Source organism: Amphiprion ocellaris, chromosome 23 (genome assembly GCF_022539595.1).
Source record: "Amphiprion ocellaris isolate individual 3 ecotype Okinawa chromosome 23, ASM2253959v1, whole genome shotgun sequence".
NCBI lineage: Eukaryota > Metazoa > Chordata > Actinopteri > Pomacentridae > Amphiprion > Amphiprion ocellaris.
Genome location: NC_072788.1, coordinates 5957764 through 5976639, shown reverse-complemented (window position 1 = coordinate 5976639; position 18876 = coordinate 5957764). Strand labels below are relative to the sequence as shown.

Genomic DNA, 18876 nt, shown 5'->3' with positions numbered 1-18876 from the left:
TTGCTGAAACATACAAATTTAGCCTGGTAGGGGGCAGCAACTATCTGACAGAGCTGAGATCAAAGTAGAACTGTGCATCAGTGGAACAATTACAAGTTTGCCAAGTAGAACGGCAGGCAAATATTGTCAACAAATGACAAATCCATAGCTATTACTATTCCGCTGCAAAATAATCACGAGTTTAATCCCTCATCTCAGGAGAAAGTACTGTGTTAATGCACTTTCTAACATGATTACACAATAATTCTGAGACAGATGCTTGAGATGGGCCTCCTGCTGTTCCTACCTGCTGCAGGTGTTTCATGCCTTCATCATCCTCGGTGTCTCCTCCAGATGGAGGGAGGAGAGGAGCAGCAGAGGAAGGAGGTGGGGGAGGCAGGCTGGAGGAGGTGGCGGTGCTGGGGCTCAGCTGGGCCTTGGAGGCCCCCATGGAAGCAACGTCTGCCACAAAAACAAGAACAAGAAACAAGAGTAAAACAATGGGTCCTATTTTTAGTATTTCTATTTAAGGGCTAGTGATGTTGGATGTGAGTGTTAGAGCCACCTGCTGGCTGTGTATCTGCTAAGAGCTGGAACAGCGGGTTCAGTAAACAAGATATTAAATAACTGTGGCTAAACATATTGTGTATCAAACCAAAATATCCATGTGGCCAAATTTCCCTCTCACAACACTGTCCTGTGAGTAAAAGGGCTGCAAGTCAAGACTCCCTAAGCTATATATTGTTGAGCATTTGACTATTTTAAGTGGCTAACCCCTGATTCTGACCCTGTCAATATGGCTGCTACATTCTCATGGCTGAATATGTTGCATACAAGTATTTTATATTCTTAAAAGAATATGAGAGCATATGAAACTGTCTAAATATAGAGACAGATATATAATACTGCTGCTGACCTAAATATCTCTATTTGGCCAGTATCACAGAAGTCTGCATACAACATAACAAAATACAGAGTTCTTCAGAACAAGATACCTTCGCCAGGCGTGCTGTTGGCCTTGACAGAGTGGCTGTTGCTCAGCTGAGTGTTGTCCACCACTTGACCAGCATTGCTAGGTAGGGACTCCAGAGATGGAGGGGTGCAGTGGGCTGGAGGAGAAGAGGAGGGTGATGCTGGCTTTGTCTCGCCATCCCCTACAGCAGAGATGGCTTCTTTACTCTCTGAGTGGGCCAGGAGTGGAAGAAAGGAAGGAAAAAACTTTGAGTCGGATGCCACAATCATTAGTAATTAACTCTTTCTTGGCCCAGTGATCAATGAAGAAAATTGAGTAGCACAAGGTGCAGCCCATTCTAAATAATCAAATAAAGAAAGATCAGGTCTTTGCTCACCCTTTTCTTTGTCTCCTTCAGCACTGTTTCTTTCTGTGTCAGCAAGGCTGTCCTCCTCATCCTCCTCTTCCTCAATCCCCTTAAACTCCAACTCCTCCTCCAGGATTGTCTCCTTGCCACCCTTCTGACAGAGGAACACCAAGAGAAGTAGAAAAATATATAAAATGTTACAAATGCTTTAAAAAAAACTGAATAAATTACAAGAACAACTTGTATTTTCAACATAGTTCAATTTAATCTTTCCTCCTCAAAAAAATGAAGTGTACAACAAGTAAATATCACAGAAGTTGTACATACCTTCATCGGCATGAAAGCTCCAGAGGAATCAAAAGTGCCCATCTCCCCATCCTCCTCATCTGTACACCACTCGGGCAGGCCGTCCCTGTCATCCTCTAGTCCCTCGCTGCCTGCACGTCGGCGGCCGCCACCATGACCCTCAGAGTCCCGGAAGTCGAAATCAAACTTCCTCCGACGACTTTCCCCTGGACCACTGTGGTCCCGCCAGCCCGCTGAGCGAGGACCACCATCTACCAAACAAATAAACCATAATCAGTGCTAACATTCTAGGGGGCAATGCTGAGAAGGTAAGCCTTTACAAAGGAAATAAAGCTTTATAGGATACATGCAATCCAAAGTTACAGAGGTTGTCATGTGGTAAAGTTTCACAGCAACAGCCCCAGAAGGTGAGATATATCCTGTCATTAGCTGCTTTATTTTCAATTTTAAAAACATGTTTTTCAGAAAAGGTCATGCAAAACTGGCTGGTGTGTTCTCTAAAATTGCGGAAGCTTTCAAGTACTGGTTTAAGAAACATCCTGAACAAAACCCTTCACTGCCACTAGATGTCAGTATGCCTACCTCTAAATTAGAACTGCTGCCCTACTTATTTAACAGGTTTAATGTTACAGATGTCAACAGTGGACTAAGTAGTAATATAAATCACTGTCCACTACTCAGGGCGTTTTAATATTTAATATCCATTATCAGCATTCACCAAACATAGTTTTGCACAGCTCACTCTAATACGGAAAAAGTGAACTGAATATAACATTGTTAAGTCACACTTCCTTGAATTGTAACATTTGCCTTTATATTTCCTTAAAGGCACAGATTACTACTAATTACATAAAGAACCAGAAAAGTAAACTGGGATTTGGTATTATCTTATGTGTTCCAGATCTAATGTATGCAAAATATGGAACTTGACAATTAAAATTCAGTCTTAACCAACTCCTGTGTACTGGCCACTTATTTAGTCCAGCTGAATTCAATTGTTTGATAGAGCAGTTGCACAAAATTAGACAGCAAAACTGCTTGACTGCAGCCTCAACACTCTTTTAGAGAAAAAAAATCATACATTAATCAATAAAGCTGTTGATTTTCTTATATATAGCTTTCATATTTAACACAAATAACAGTTAGAGGCAGCACTGCAGTAAACAAATGTTTGTATTTATCATACCATCCCTGCGGGGCCCAGCAAGTCTCCAGTTGCTGCCTGGCTCCCCCTCGTCCTCCTCCTGCTCCTCCCGGAGGGTGCGCCAGTTATCACTGTCAGCCCTTGTGTACTCCTTCCTCCCTGGACCCCCGGGACCTCCAGTTTCTTCAAAGCCAGGACGCCCCACCTCCCGCCGTAGCGGCTTCTCAAATCGACGCTCACCCCTGAGGAAAGGAGGGAAATGGAGAGAAAATTATATCATTTTGGTGATAAAGAGAGGAAAACAACATCCAAAACATGAACCAATATGTATCCTGGAGAAATATGCCCAGCCATCATTTGCATTGCACCACCACGAATACCAAGTCATTCATTTAAACCAGATCCACGAAGAAAAATTTGGAAAAAAAAACACAACAAACTCCAGTTTAGTATAAACAGATAAGAGAAGCTGCCTGCAAAAACGAGATAAACTTTCCCACAACTCTACAAAAATCCAAAGCAGATTATAGTTTATTAGACTGGATGACAGCTCCTCTCAGCAGGGACAATATAGGCTCTTACTACACAATAAAGAACTTGGAGTCATGATTTACACGACCTTACCAGCATTTAAGGGCATTTCTGTGTGATGTTTTCTCCTTACCGGTCGTCCCAGCTCTGGCTGCGGTGTATCTCCCGGACGCTGCGGCCGAAACCCACCTCTGCATCTTCAATACTTCTTTGGTAGAATCCACCTTCACCACGGCCTCGACCTGTTCAAATGCAGAGAAGGCGGCGCTTGTATTTATTATATAATCATATGGATGAGAAAACTTGTGACCAGCTAAAACATCTTCCGTCAGTATTTAAGGAGCTTGTGTCTACTTTAACCTGCAGGCAGTCAAACTACCAAAACATCCACTTTAAGTATGGGACCCACACAGCATCATTTTTCTCAGTTGTTTCCTCGGCTGTTCTGAACCGGATAGCTAGTGTTTACATTGGCATGTGTGGGGCGCTGTGTGTGGACAAGGTGAGTTCATGAGCCCAGCGGTTTTAGACAGGTGCGGCTGGACAAAAGGAGGACTATTTAGACAGGCCAAGAGGAAATGTGCTGCATCAAGATGGTGGAAGAAAGAAGGGAAATAAACACTTGAGTAGTCGCCTTGAATAAACTATTTGACTTCGGCTGGATAAAGGCCATTATAGTTTCAGCCAAAGGCTTTGGGCAGCGTTTCTGTTGCTGTTGGACACATAGGCTAAATCAACGCTTTACTTTATTATCTTTCCTCTTCCATTGAGTGTTTTCGTTTGCCTTTACCTCGACCACCTCGCGTGGCCCCTCGTCCACGGACCACTCCAGCTGGGGCAGCCCCACTCACTCCTTTTCCCATGAGCCTCAGCACTGCCACACTGTTCACAGACATGGAGAAGTTCCTCTGCAGAGTGAGTGGAAAGAGCAAAAGGGAGGAATGTGAGGAATGTGAGCTCACAGGCACATCTGTCAACCAACCGAACAGCTCGCTCCGGAACTGAGACTGTAGTAGGGCAACACGATAAGGCAGAAACACTTCAATATTTGCAGATGTCAGTGCATTTGCGTGTTTGGAACAGACCTGCTCCTCCTCAGTGAGAGGCACCAGTGCCAGTGGCTGCATGGGCTCATCTTGCAGAATAGCAGCAAACTCCTTATCCTGCATGTCCTCTGGGACCTAAAAGCAACAACAGTAGGATCTTAAGACAAAGCCATCTTTCAAGACTTAAAAAATGACTTCAAAAATAAGTAAATAAAGACCTACAAGCAAGTTTTCATTTTTGAGGATGAAAATACTTAAAATGGACGCCAAGATAGTTGAAAACAATATACGCCATTGTACATGGGTTTTGCAGAAAACGCTAGATCATATTCAGCCAACAATTTCCGCAACATTGTTGAAATCTGATAGAAATGAAACATGAAGGTCTGAGAGAAATCAGGCAGCATTTCTCCCCACTAACCTTGTTGTCTTTGATATAAAGTGCTAACATCTCCTCTCGGCCGTAGCGGTACTCGGCCAGCTTGTACTTTGGCATGGCGGGGGAAGGAGGGGGGGACGTCACACTCCCCCCACTGGACAGTGCACGAAGCCTGTGTGATGAAGAGCACAGGAGCCATTAGGTTTTAGAACAATGCACTTCTAACATCAACATTTCTTAGTAAACAAGGCCGCTGGTCAATACAGTACCTGGGTAGTCACATGTTTGCAATGCTTCTTCATAAAATGTTGAAAAAAGCCTCCTTTATAAATAACATGGATGGCTATTGTGTAACTTTGGTTCCTCTTAATCTGAATTGGAAAAATATCTAATAGCATCCATCTTGCCGCAGAGAAAAAAAGAATTTACGAAATGTTCTGTAACAAATCAACAATCCTCCCACGCAGGTCCCCCTGAATACACTTGGCTCAACGCAGATGATATATTAGCTTTCCAATCTCAAGATTTCATTTTAAAAAGCTATTACTAGCAGGCCAGCTTCCAAGGCCTGCTGTTTAACAATGGCTCCATTCACATGCTTCTACAAAGTGTGTCATTGACTCACAGCCCCACATCAAAACCATATGCAGCTCAGAGATGTAGAGGTGGGTGTGGGGTGTAAAAGGTAAAGAAAAGCAGCATGAAAGACCAGTCAGCAGAGGGTAAAACCAAGCAGAGCAGCGACTAATATACATAGTAAGAGGAGAGCTGAGGAAACATGACAGTGGGTGGGGTTATGAAATATTTTTGCACAACTGCATCCACTTCACTGGTATTTACCTTAGAAAAAGCTAGCTTCCCTCCCTAATAGGACAAAGAATGGCATCCAGAACATTTTCCACACACTTCAGTCGACATTTACGACCCTTTCTGAGAGTCTCGCAAAGGCTGGTCTAATAAATGTTACACAAATCTAAATGAATGGCAGATTGTTTTCACTTTGAATTCTACCACAGTGACTAACATACTCACGGACTAGTGCCAAGAAAACCTCAAATGGTCTAAATAATTTTGTAACGTTAACAGCTTTAAAAAACTTGTAAACACGCTGGCCAGACAGCTGTGTGTGGTGAGCGCAAGAAGTGACCGCTCTGTAGCTATATTAAAAGGGTACGAGGATAAAAGTGGGCTAGAAGGGCCGCTGAGAGGAAAGCAGCTGCAGATGTGTAAAGAGAGAAATATTCTGCAAGGCTGGCACTGCACCAAGAATGCACACAGCAGTCGCAGGCCGCTAGAGATGGAGTGCTACCAAACTGGAGACTACGCCCCCCATTAATCGCTACACAAACATTCACCGAGGACAAGAAACAGCAGACAGACAGAGCGATGGACACAACACTGCTGTGACAATAGCTCCATTTTGGCTTCAGGTAGTAACTGTTGTGCCACAGTTAGTGATTAAGAAGAAAACCCACCGTTTTGAAAACATTAAATTGCACATAACATCCCACTAAACTCTAGACTGTTATCGTCACTGCTTTGGATAGTTATGGTGATTTACTAGCACATTGATCTCGACTACACCATTAGTCCAAAGCAAAACACGTAACTAACGATTATGTTCACAATACATTAATCTCCCGCTTATCTTCACAGATAATAGCTATGTCAGAAGAAAGTAAAAAATCTCAATTTTCCAGAGCTCACGGTGACAACTTCACATAGCCTATTTTATATAAACAGTCCTAAACATTAAGATATCAAATTTAATACTGCTGTTGCTTTGAAATGATTCAAACTAATTAATAACGCATCAAAATAGTTGCCAGTTAACTCTCTGAATTCCAAAACCAACCTGCAGGTTTTGAAAGGTATATTATCTTTATGAATCAAAGCCAAGAACTGAAAAAAAGAGAAAAAATTGTTAGAGTAATGTGTGGCTCTGTTGGCTTCCCATCATGATCAGAAAGAATTATCACTTTATTCTACATCTCATTTAAATGCTCTATAGAATAAACTGTTTCATGCAAACCAGATTCTACAAAAACACAGGCACGATGCAGCTGAATTGTAAGTGTAAGTTAAATATCCATAGTATGCACGGCCAACATTTTCTCCCAGTATTTCTAACACCTAGGGAAGTTACGCAAGTTAAAAAGTCTCCTTTCATTTTTCTTTTTGTAATGATTTATGGCATTCTAACTTTTTTAAACTGCACCAAAGACATGTTGGGGTTCTGTATACTTCGAGCCACAGTTGTGCCGTTTCCATAGAGGTGCAGGACTTTATATTGCAGTGAAAAATTAGCTCAGTGAGTAAAAATGTGACAGGAGCACAATGCTCAGAAATTCCTTTGGGTTCAGAGGGTTAATACTCTGTCCAATAACTAATCAGTAGATCATTCCAACTCTAATCACCAGAAATATGGGTGGTATTTCAATTCATATGAATGCTTCAGGTTGTCAAAGGTTGAGCTAAATTTGGTTAAAAGTGACCTCAAAAAGTAAAGCCAGATTGCCACCACATTCATAGTGGACATTGTGGTTGCCAGAGGACAAATCCCAGTCTTTTCATTAACCCCCTGATCTTTCCTAGTGCCATCGTCAGATGAGAACAGGGTTTTTTTTGCCCATTCTGAACCAGGAAAACCCCAGCAGACTGTCTATTTTACACAGGAAATTGTCGTGTAATGTAGGCAAATTGCCATGAAAACAAATGGCCACATTTAGGAACGTTCTTTGTCAATTAGACATAACAATGGAGCATGTAGATTGAAGCTAAGGGTGCCTGAAACCAACAACGAAGAAAGTCCTCAAAAAATGCAGATGATTCACATGCTTACACTGCTGCAATAAAAGTATGAAAGTACCACAACAGGAACCACATTGAATTTCTTCAGGAATTACTTCCGTATGTATTAAGAAATATTATGAAACTATGTTGAAATAATGTAAAGAAATCTGCTCAATTACCATTCTGGGCCGAAGTTAAGAGTCTCAGCAGTCATATTCCTCACGTCCACACAGAACTGAGTATCTGAAGGTGAAAAAAATATTTTCCGTTTTATTTTCTGCAGAAAAGCACTTGGTTAAATGAGGATGAGTAAATGGAGTAAACATTCCTGAAACCTACTTACCCTGTCCAGATAATCGGAGCAGGCTGGACTGGGCTGGACCAGGCGAGAGCTGGCTGGCTTTAGTTAGGCTTAGGTGACTAGAAGGCTGAGTGGTGCTTAAGCTGTGGTCACAGAGCTCCCCAAACACACAGACACAAAGAGAATAGCTGCCAGTTTCAGGTGCTTGAGGAATACCAGGTTATCAGGTCCTAACTAGGTAAAGGAAGGGGTTTCGACGATAGTTTGGAGAATGGAAGCTCCTGCTACTCACAGCCGAAAAAGGTTGTTAAACATAAAAAAAGAAACAAAAAAAGAACCTTGGAAATTAACGATGGAACAAAATAAAACACTCTTGCTAGTAATAATGTTTTCTTTCTTTTGTTTTTCTTTTTTTTTGTTTTTTTTTTTACAGCAGTTATATCTCACATTAAAGTTAAAAATATGAACTGATTCATCAAAAAAAGTAACACAGGAACAAAATACCAGCCAAAACAATGAATCGGGCTGCTGGAACAGCTGCCAAGAGCAGACGCGACTCCAACTCCTCTTCTCCTTTCTCTCTCTCTCTCGCTCTGTGCCTTTTCCTCTCGCCCCAACTGAAATGTGGATTGACGGAGACCCTCCAGGTAACTCCTTTATTTCCTGTCCTCCTCCCTTTGCACCACTGGAAAAAGAAGAGATCGAGAGACGGGATCAGAGAAGTCCAACAATGAAAGGAAAAATAGAAAGAGTATCATTAGAAGTGCACACTTGATAAATGAACTTCCAGTGAGATGCATTTTTACAGCTTGGCAGTTCACCTATACTGTGAGAGGAAAGGAAGTGTAATTTGATTTTCCGCTGCAAAGCCTCGACACATTTACACAGTGCACCCTGGACTCATTGAAAGGTACCGGCCCAGTTCGATCAATCTGTTACAGCACACTGAGCTGAGGGAGAAGCACTGTGGTATTCCTTCACTGAATAAATGAAACCTATTCCTGGTCTCGCACTCGGTCGAGGCCAAACGTTTTTGTTGCTCACAGAAGATTTTCCATCCATAAATGCAGGGAATCTATTTCAGTAATGTTGTCAACCAGCTGCTTCTTAAACCATGCAGCTGGTTGAGGATAGTTTCTGAAAATGCCATGGCAACTAAAACAATATCCAGGCAACTAAACTACAACACACGCATACAATGTCCATATGATGTGGACACACAATCATTATGTTCGTACATATTGAACAATTCTTTCCAAATCACTTCGACTACAGTTGATAGTTAACCCAATTTAAGCACGAACCATGTTTTTCTACTTTTAACCATCTTGGAAGTTGTGTTTTTCACAGTGCTGCTCTCTAAAACAGAACCAACAATTTACCAACACCATCCCTGCTGGATAAATTTAAAGTGTGCTATGTGTGTAATATATACCCTTTTAGGGATGGTTGATATAACATTGTATGTGGTGACATTGATGTTTTCCAAGCTCAATTAAGCATTAGTTTTTGCTGTTGTTCAGCGTTCAGGTGTGAGTTCAAGCCTTTTTTTCCATTTTTAATACTTATTTTTACACACTTTTTGAAGTCTCTGGGCTTTGTAGGCTAATTAAAGGACAAGAAAAAGCAGTAAAAAGGTACAACATTTAAATTAGGATGGCTTTTGATCAAGCAAGATGTTAGTCGTGCTTTCTCAACAATATTTCGCTACACATCGAGCAGAAAATAGTCCCAACCACAACTGAACCGTTAAATTAAAAAACTAAGCCTACATATACATGATATTAAAGTGTCATGTATATGAATATATAATATGAGTAATATTTCAGAGGTATCATAACACCATCATTTCCAGTGACTTAAATAACACAGCAAATGAATATTTTATTGGCTGTGCTCAGTGACAATCAGTGCTTAAGTTGAAAATAAATGCTTGCTTACGGTTGGGTGACATGGTATACATAATGTGAGCAGATAGAAAATTGTTCACGGCCAGTGATTCTGTGCTGTTTTTAGGAAGTATGCTCGTGTGCAATGTTTCAAATTAGCAGAACACCTAATGGCTATATCTGGCTGGCAGGACTTGAAGCATCAATGGGATAAAATGCCATAATTCAGGTATTTCTGGTACCTCAGGTATCAATAGAAGATGCTGTCTGTTTTGCTCCTCTCTACTTAGAGGCTTAGCCATTGGTTCATTGTAAAAACCTGAGAGAAACTGAAGTTTTTAAATACCAACAGAACAATTATTGCAATGGTTTTGTATAAATCATAATAAGCTCTTAATGCAAGTGTGGCTCTTACTGGCTTTGCATAGTTATGTAATTTTTTTAAAGCAATGTAAATTAACATGACAGGATTTTCATAATTTTGTTGTGAATTAAGCTGGCTGTCTTTCACATCTTTTATTGCCAGAGTTGGAGCTTGTGCCTTATAACTGCAACCAATTAGCACATGGTAATTATGGAAAAGTTGAGTATTTGACAGTCTACCTTGTGAGTAGCTCGAAGGACATTTGCGAACATAATTAATAACACTGCAATACCAAATGTTTAACACATCAGACAAGTGGAAAAGTGATACTGACAGGTCCAGTTTACATTCCAATGCACTGTGGGTATAAATTATTAATTTTCCTTTTAATCTGCTGGAGGTACAGTTGAAGCTCTGTGTGAAAACCGAGGATACATCAGCCTTTACAGTAATTTAAGAGACAAGTGGTTGCAAAATGAAGGTGAACTGGAAAAATAAGGCTCCTTTACAAAAAAAAACTAAACATTTAACATCGGGATTAGGGCTGCACAATATATAATTTCAGCATTGACACTGCGATTGCACATGCAATAATCATATAACACATCATGGCATAGCTTTTTTGTTGAGGTTTGATATAAAAAGAAAGCTTGCAGTCCGACAGAACACAATTTACACACTTTTAAGGGTTCTTACAGACACACAAAGTTTTCTTTAACTTTATTCATTAGTCAGAGTTTGTTGATATGTAGTGCCACATTTGCACAGTGAAACCACTGAAAAAAAAACATCTGGTTGGAAACAGAACCACAACATCTTTTGTATATATTTCAGCTACAGAAAGGATGATGTTGAGGAACTGTCGCCACCACGCCAGGCAGCACAACTAATTTGTTTGACCATTTGAATCAGGATGTCACAGCTCTGTAATGACAAGTGCAAAGCCACATCTGAAAGCCATCCAAAGCAAGAAACTATTTTGGATGACTCTGTCAGTGTTACACCATATGAGAAAGGTTCCCAACAGCATTTTTAATCTTTTATTAAAATATATCTTTTCATTGTCTATGCAAATGCACTCCCCTTCTCAATCATCCAAATTATTCTAGAAATATTAGCTCTTTACCAATAGTTTTCCAAGGCATTTAGTGAAAATCCCTGTATTTATGCACACTGCAACACATATCACAATAACACAAAATCGCAATGCTTTTTTTTTTTGCAATATTGTGCAGCCCTAATTAGGATCTACTTATGACACACACATTACAACAAGATAATTTAACTTCTAGCAAAATATACACAAGTTCATATTGAACAGAAACAAATAATAACAACTATATTCTAAACATCTGCAGCACACGATGTTATTTTTGTTTCAAACTACTTTACAACTTAAAGCAGAGCACACTGGGCAAACATGACATTTTTAGTTTCAAATACCAACTTTGCACTGAGAAAACCAAAGCAAGGTCACGCAAAAATAAGGCTGCTTGCAGGATATGAAATTTCTTATGCATTTGAATACTTGCAAATGTTATGCTCTTGAAAACGTGGCGGGATAAAAATTTAAAAATCTGCTGGAATTCAGCCTGTAAATCTATGCTGCATCTAGCATGCACTAAGCGCTAATTTACAACTTTACCGAAATGAAAAACGCCAAAGTGTTTGGTCCTAAAGGCGGCTAACGTTTAGAGAGAATAGCTCGAGTTGACATTAGCTTCCGTTAGCGGCTGCGAGCTACATTAGCCCATACATTGTTCGTCTTCCAAGCTAATTACGGCAGATCGACTTGCGGGGAAACCACGACAAATCAATCGAAACAACAGTATTCGCCCCGAAATATCATATTTCCGTTGCATAACAGAGATGGCTAGCTAGCTACCCTAGCACAAGGTATGCGTTGATCGTAAAGGCCTTGGCTCGTAGGTTCAAATGACACCAGATATGATGGCGGAGGGGGGCGGAGTGTTGGGATCAGACTCCCCGGCCTGCTCCGCCAATGTGAGGACGACCACCTCCGCTCCGCTGTCGGTTACGAGCCACGGCTACTCGCGTCGTAAACAACACAAATACTCGCAGAACACAACAGAGTTCAAAGTGTAAGACAACTCGGCGGAAAATGCTAGTTTTCCGCGACAGGTTAAAAAAAAAATCCAAGCCGTTCGAGCTGCGGGAGCCGAGGCTAGCTTGTTAGCTCGCGTTAGCCACCTAGCAAAAAGACAAGCTGCAAAGAGGAACCATGGCTTACCTTCACTGTTTATAGCTACCAGACTGCTTGTCTGCACGCTGCGTCTACGGCCACTATATCGTATGCATTGGTCTCTTTAAACACTGTAAACGTATTCATTCGACAGAATAGTACTTTCAGAAAGTCGTGCTCTGTGTCTTATTTATTAATTTTTCCCCTCTCCTCCAACGGTCGCTGCTGCGTATCAGTGTGTGTGTCTGCTGGCTCCCAGTCGCTGCTCTTCTTGTTGTTTGTGTTTCGGAAACATGGCCGTCCGTGTGACACCACGTGACTGGACATTGACAAGCGGCTAACCAATGTTGTAGCAGAGCAAACACACCCCTATTTACCAGCCCGGACACCGACGGACACTAGCAAAAGCAGTCTTTTAAACCGGACGGGTTTAATTCTGCAGCAAGCCGAGGAGCGATTGCAGATTTAGCATGTAGTTATATTAAAATAATTGCATACATGTTGGGGGGGAGGGGGGGACTGGCGCAACACCTCAGACTGTACAGCCCCTTTTAGACATGCACTCCTCTGTTAATCTGAATGTGTCCGCTTCGTATTTCAGTGAACACCCTGTTCACTTTTTCGTAAATCTTTGCCAAAATCGGGCATTTCCGTGTCACTTTAAACACAACACAAGTGTGAATTGCAACATCACATTAACTCAGAGGCACTAAAAGGTACTTCAAGTTGTGTGGACAATTTAGGAAAGGGTTTTTCCGTATTTCAGCACCAATTTTGTTTCATAACCATCACAGAGAGGCTTAAATTTGTGCCGAAATCACAATTCACATTTATCACTGATCTTGCTTTACAACTTAACATCGTTTTCAAACTGAAATGCCCAAAAAACCTTTAGTTAGAATTTAACATTGTTTACAAACCGAGATGCCCAGTAAAATAAACCTTAATTTACAACTAAATATCGTTTACAAAATAAACTGCCCATAAAAATAAACTTTTATTTACAACTAAACATTGTTTGCAAACTGAAATGCCCATAAAAATAAACCTTTAACAACTAAACATAATTTACAAACTGAAATGCCCATAGAAATAAATCCTTATTTACAGCTAAACATTGTTTACAAATTGAAATGTCCATAAAAATAAACCTTTATTTACAACTAAATGTTGTTTACAAACTGAAATGCCCCAAAAAATAAACTTTTATTGCAATGAAAACAGACACTAACAGCTGAGAATAATGATATTCACCAATAATGTTCATATAATGTTAATGTTTTCTGGTTTTTCTTTACACAGGACATTTCCAGGAGCTGAAGTCTGTTGCTTCCAGTTGTTTAGGAGTCTTTCCTCTGAGTTTATGAAACACCTGCAGCATCAAACAACAGCAGGATCCATGTGAGCATCTCCAAAATGAGAGTTGTGTGCATTAAATTATCCCCCAACATGGAGACGCGGTGGATCAGGATCTAACAGCAGGTCGCACTCTAATTTTCTTCACCTCCGACAGGTGAGTCATCACAGTTTATACACTACACTTTAACCACTTGTTACATAGCGGCCGTCCACAGGTTGTCAGTTAATTTTTTTAGTGTGCTGTTGTAGTAATTAGTGATGAATAAACTAGGCAGTTAGTTATTGGGGCAGCTTGATAAGCTTGCTGCCGTTTAGATTTATTCTATTGCTTATTAGTGCATTATACAACACTTGATGTGCTGTCAAATCTCACATAAATGACAAATACTGCATGTGTGCCTCAGCTCTCTCCATCACTTCTATATCCCGTGTTTCAAAAAGGGCTCATGTCTATGCTCAATACAAATTCACAAACAGTATGAATATATATAGTGTAAAACATAAAGGAATTTAGTTAAATCAACTTATCTTTTCCAGTGTAAAAATTGTAAATAGAAAAATGTTGCTAATATTTAGTTAACTGAGCTTAAAATGTCTATTTTTTTATTTTCAGACATCTTAAGGACTTAAAACCAAAAGTTCTTAAAACTTAAGGGAACTGTGAAAAAGATTTACAGCACAGTTGTGAGTGTGCACATAATTGGGTTTTTCTTCACATATTGTAAACATGTATGAAAACTGTAAAGAATGCATTGCATATGCTCTTCAAATGGTCTTAAAAAATATGAAAACAGTAGAGAGATTTTAAAAGCTCTTTACTGTAGCAGGTGTATATCACTTGCAGATTTTTTTTAACTTGCAGAGACTTGAAATTAATGATCACAGAAATGACAGATTGGGCATTAATGCTGAAAAGAATGACCAAAAAGTGCTTTTCATTGTATGTTGAAGAGCTAAAGAATCCATATGTGATCAGCAAAACACACCATTCAGACAGAGGTTTATTATAACAACGTGCAGCTCAGTTCTGACCTGATCAAACAAGCTGAATAAAAAAATAAAATCAATCTAAACAATACTAGCAACACAGACCTCAAAAATTTAAAGAAAAAGGAAGCAAAAGAATTCCAAAAATTCAACTCTAGCTTAACTTTTAAATATGCATTTAACTGAGATATTTAATTAGAATAAGTAGAAAGCAAAAGGGGTGAACATTAACCAGATTTAAACAGTAAATAAATAAGATATGTACATTAGCACCAGAGTATAAATAATTCAGATTATGAGAGGCCGTGTGACCAACCAGGGGCCCTTATATGTGTGCAACCTCAATACTAACTGAAATGATAACTGCTTTTCTTGAAGCCCCATTAAAGAAAGATTCTCTGTAGTAGTTTTAAGACTTATACAATATCATTTAGCAGATGCTGACACTTTTATGTTGCATATTCGAAAATCTGGTGTTGTAAACAATACAGCTGGCATGACAATTAAAACTGACACTGCCATTACTAGTAACTCCTGTCTGTGTTCATTCCTAAATGTGGAGTTGTGTGTGTCTCCAAATGGCCACCAGAGGGCAACAAACACTCATCATTTGTTTGTATCTTCGATGGCTGAAAAACTACAGAGAACCACCATGGTTTGCTGATGCTCATAGAGAGACATTAGGTTCAAGTTGGTGCTAATTTGTAACTAATGTCATGTTGAAAAAGCCATGATTGCTTATTTAGTAAAAATCTGAAATCTCAGGAGGTAAAGCGTTAAAGTTCCTGTGCTTGAACTTTTCTTCATACAGTCACCTACACTGTAGAGCATCCTGCAGCTGATCCCCGAGCTGATGTGGAGACGGTTCCTCTACCTGGAGTCTGAGGAGATGGGTGTTGCTTTGCTCTGTGATGGTAAAGAAGCTGATGATGAGAGTGTTTCTGTGGAGGATCACAGTGTGGGGATCCATCCTCTCTCCTCTGAGGATGAGTTTGGAGATGCCAGAGATGATATTGAGGAGGGAGATGAGGAGACAGATGATAGTGATGACTCGTCAGATGGCGATAAGATTTCTGGCTGAACTTGACTCTGAGAGGCTGTTATCTGAGAAAGTAGATGAGTCTGATAGGGACGATTGTAAAGTGATGATATTAATCTGAGTATTTTATACAAGCCAAATGTAATTAAAAGTGCTTCATAAGTCACTGAGAAACTCACAGGATTGTAAGAATTGATTGAGGGACATCAGGAGTGCACACTGTAACTACAACTAGCATGACTGTTACAACTGGTACCCCTCAGTAACTGCATCCCCTACCTGTATATTTATCACGGGATGTGGAGTTGCAGTTTCTTAAAATGACCACGAGAGGGAAACAGACACTCTTCAATTATTTGATCATATGTTGTAAACTTTGATGGTCCAAGAACTACTGAAAACTACAACAGAAAAAATATTTACATAGGATTTAGTGAAACAGATGCATATAACACATGATGGCTTTTAATCTAGTGTCATTTAGACAGCTCGTTCAGTTCAGGTCTGAGTTCAGATGGGTGTGTTTAGGATTTTACTGGGCTCTAGAGGATTATTAATTATGGAGGTTAACCATAAAATCACAAGTCCAAGCATTTAATTGACTCCCTATCAACAACATGAATGCCCTGAGAAAAGGAAACAAAATATGCATATAACCCTCTCTATATATAGTTTTTAACACCACATGTGGTTCAAACACAGCAGGATCTTTCATTGCAAAGGCATAATAAGGTATAGAATTCAAAGTATGTACACTAGTTTATCTCCTTAAATGAGGAAAATGCAGCCAGTACAGAAATAATTTCCAAGATATGTTAGAAAATGAACACAGTCTAATAGACAGTGGTGCAAAGACGCATAGCAGCACAGAAATTGTCGGTGCAGATAAGTAAACTCTTCAGCCAATAGGTCCACTCTGAGCCACAGCTGCTTTGCATGCTCAGTCTGTGTCCAACTGTCATTATACTTTACCACACCGGTGAGGGCAACACTAATACAAGATGAGACCTCAAACAGAGCATGCCTCATTATGGAATTTCTTTATTCATATTGATGCATGCCAGGCATGTACGGTAGGGAAGTAACTCCAGCCACTCCAGATGTGTGAGGATGCATCTGTTTGACACCTGCATCCTTTCCTTGTCCTTACTAGCGATGCTCCACCTGGTGAGCGCCTCTGTGTCAAACAACTTCAAAGACTGCGGCCATTTTTTCTACATGCAGACACCACCTGCAGGGATCCGAGGGACAAACCTGAAGCGGATCTGCCAGAAGTATGCTGACAAACTGCGTTACGCCACATTGTATGATGCCAGTCGCCGCCTCCCCGTGTACTCAGCCTACATCTTTAAGAAGTCGGATGGGAGGAGGAGGATGGACACTCCTTGGATGTATGAGCCTCAGGTAGAGCAGCACACTATTTGGGTATTTGTGCGCAATCGTGACACTATGTGCAACAATAACAACTATTGTACAATTTCTGCTTGTATTTTATCCATGTTGCCTTTGCTGTGAAGATCTGTGAAGATGCTTGTTACTAAATACTCAACAGCAGAAACTGAAGAAGCGAACACACTTATTTGCTTTCTTGTTGAGTGTCAGATTCAAAACTTGATATTACTTCTGTGTGTGTTGGCTAAATATGCAGCAGCCAGTTTGCATAGTATCGAAAATGATTTGGGCCCTAAATTACCCAAATGCAAGAAATAACTTGGGTCAAGTACAGTGTGAATGATGCCCCATAATAGGCCCAAGTACTCTGACCAAAGTCTGGGAACTGAATCTGAACCAGGTCTGTATCTTAGCCAAAATTCAGGTCATCCGTAATTGGTCTGAATATGGCTAAATGGGCCAATTCTGAAGCAAAAATGGACTTAAATCCACACACTGTTTACCATTACTGAGCCAAAACCAGAACACATCCGAGTGTGTCAATACTTAGTCTCAATCGGCCTGATTCAGCCGGTTACCTGGATGATGAATGGACACGTAGACCCAAAGGTAACATAATCTAGCACTGGCAAAGCTGACTAAGTGACTGCTTAAACTTAAAACTATCTGCTGAAACCAAAACTTGCAGCTGCAGAAATTAAGCACAAGCATTAACTTTGAGAAAGAAGCTGGAATATGTTGAATGGAATCCCATGGCAAACTGAAATCGTATTCGCATCGTTGCATCTGAAGGTCTTCCAGCACTGGTTTAAATGACTTGGAATTCTCAAAATAATAAACACCACATTTCTTCTACTTCTTGTCCCTACAGTTGGCTTCTGATGATGAGAGTGGCAACATGAGGGCACTTCCCCTGAATGAAGACACACCTCCTCTGATTGAGGACAGCCAGGCTGTGCTGGACGACTACACAGATGCTGTAGAATATAGACGTGGTCCACTAAATCCCGACCTGCACCAAGCAGAGCCAGATGATAAATCCTCCACCTACACTCTCACCAACGTAGTTCCAGTAATCACAGACTTCCTACATGCCTCATGGAACCCCTACTTGGATATCATCCGCCGTCGCCTCAACAACTTCTGCCATGGCAGAGCTTTCATGGTGACGGGAGTGACTGTTTCAGGGGCCTCCATCCAGCGAGATAACAGGGAGCGCCTCACAATCCCAAAACACCTATGGCTGGCATACTGCTGCCCATGGTTTGACCATAACTCACCATATGAGGTGAGGTTTATGTTCCCTAGTTACGGGGGCTACGCACTGAACGAACAGACTGACCACAGTGTGGTGGAAGTACCTCTAAAGACTCTGGAGACTTTCCTGAAGAATCAGGGAGCCACAGACAGCGACATGACTATTTTCTACAAGGGCTGTGTGTCAGAAAATCCATTCAAGAAGAAGAGGAGAGACCTGACCAGTATTTCAGCATGAAGGGGCATCTTGCACAGTCTTGACCAGCTTTTGCAAATTGATATGATGAGTATTGACCTGCTGGGGGAGATCAGTACCATGGGGGAGTTTAAAACTGTCAATATTCTGGGTTTTTTGGTTTTTTTTTTTTATGATGATTATCTAATTTTTAAATCATAAAAAGTTGTAATAAAAGTAGTTTGTTGACGATGTATTAGATCATAAACACATTATGATAAAAGAACTATGTATCATGCCGCGTTTGTTGTTGTTTGTTATTTGTCTGTACTTTGTGCTGTATTTATAATACTTTGCATGTTAGTTTTCATGGCTACTGAATAAAAATAATCAACTAAATATTATTAAAATAA

The 18876-nt window shown here is 40.4% G+C and overlaps 2 protein-coding genes across 10 annotated transcripts in view; one reads left to right on the top strand and one right to left on the bottom strand.

The window, feature by feature from the left end:
• gigyf1a (GRB10 interacting GYF protein 1a) overlaps positions 1-12539 on the bottom strand; it is a 23801-nt gene extending 11262 nt beyond the window's left edge. For all 8 annotated transcript variants that reach the window (XM_023274825.3, XM_055007678.1, XM_023274827.3 and 5 more), the window contains exons 1-12: positions 12303-12539; positions 7841-8483; positions 7677-7740; positions 4747-4876; positions 4365-4460; positions 4070-4187; positions 3413-3521; positions 2791-2990; positions 1626-1855; positions 1329-1452; positions 975-1160; positions 287-441 (exon numbers count right to left, since the gene is read on the bottom strand). In XM_023274825.3, the coding sequence (XP_023130593.1) occupies positions 287-441; positions 975-1160; positions 1329-1452; positions 1626-1855; positions 2791-2990; positions 3413-3521; positions 4070-4187; positions 4365-4460; positions 4747-4876; positions 7677-7711 (1383 nt within the window). In that variant the 5' untranslated portion in view covers positions 7712-7740; positions 7841-8483; positions 12303-12539. The remainder of the gene's footprint in view (positions 1-286; positions 442-974; positions 1161-1328; positions 1453-1625; positions 1856-2790; positions 2991-3412; positions 3522-4069; positions 4188-4364; positions 4461-4746; positions 4877-7676; positions 7741-7840; positions 8484-12302) is intronic.
• On the top strand, positions 12023-18876 carry si:dkey-85k7.11 (endonuclease domain-containing 1 protein). 2 transcript variants are annotated; one of them, XM_035950283.2, is made up of 5 exons: positions 12023-12153; positions 13557-13767; positions 15412-15514; positions 16864-17043; positions 17903-18876. In XM_035950283.2, the coding sequence occupies exons 3-5, from the start codon at positions 15512-15514 to the stop codon at positions 18524-18526; spliced, it is 807 nt and encodes a 268-aa protein (XP_035806176.1). In that variant the 5' UTR covers positions 12023-12153; positions 13557-13767; positions 15412-15511; the 3' UTR covers positions 18527-18876. The 2 variants fall into 2 exon arrangements, with proteins under 2 accessions (XP_035806176.1, XP_035806173.1); XM_035950280.2 differs by having other exon boundaries at positions 16793-17043.

Bases quoted from the DNA above. Each gene is read 5' to 3' on its own strand.
- si:dkey-85k7.11 (XM_035950280.2), top strand. From the start codon at position 15,454: ATGTGGAGACGGTTCCTCTACCTGGAGTCTGAGGAGATGGGTGTTGCT. The intron at 15,515-16,792 runs GTAAAGAAGCTG...TGTCCTTACTAG, and splicing joins TGTTGCTTTGCTCTGTGATG to CGATGCTCCACCTGGTGAGC. The intron at 17,044-17,902 runs GTAGAGCAGCAC...TTGTCCCTACAG, and splicing joins CTTGGATGTATGAGCCTCAG to TTGGCTTCTGATGATGAGAG.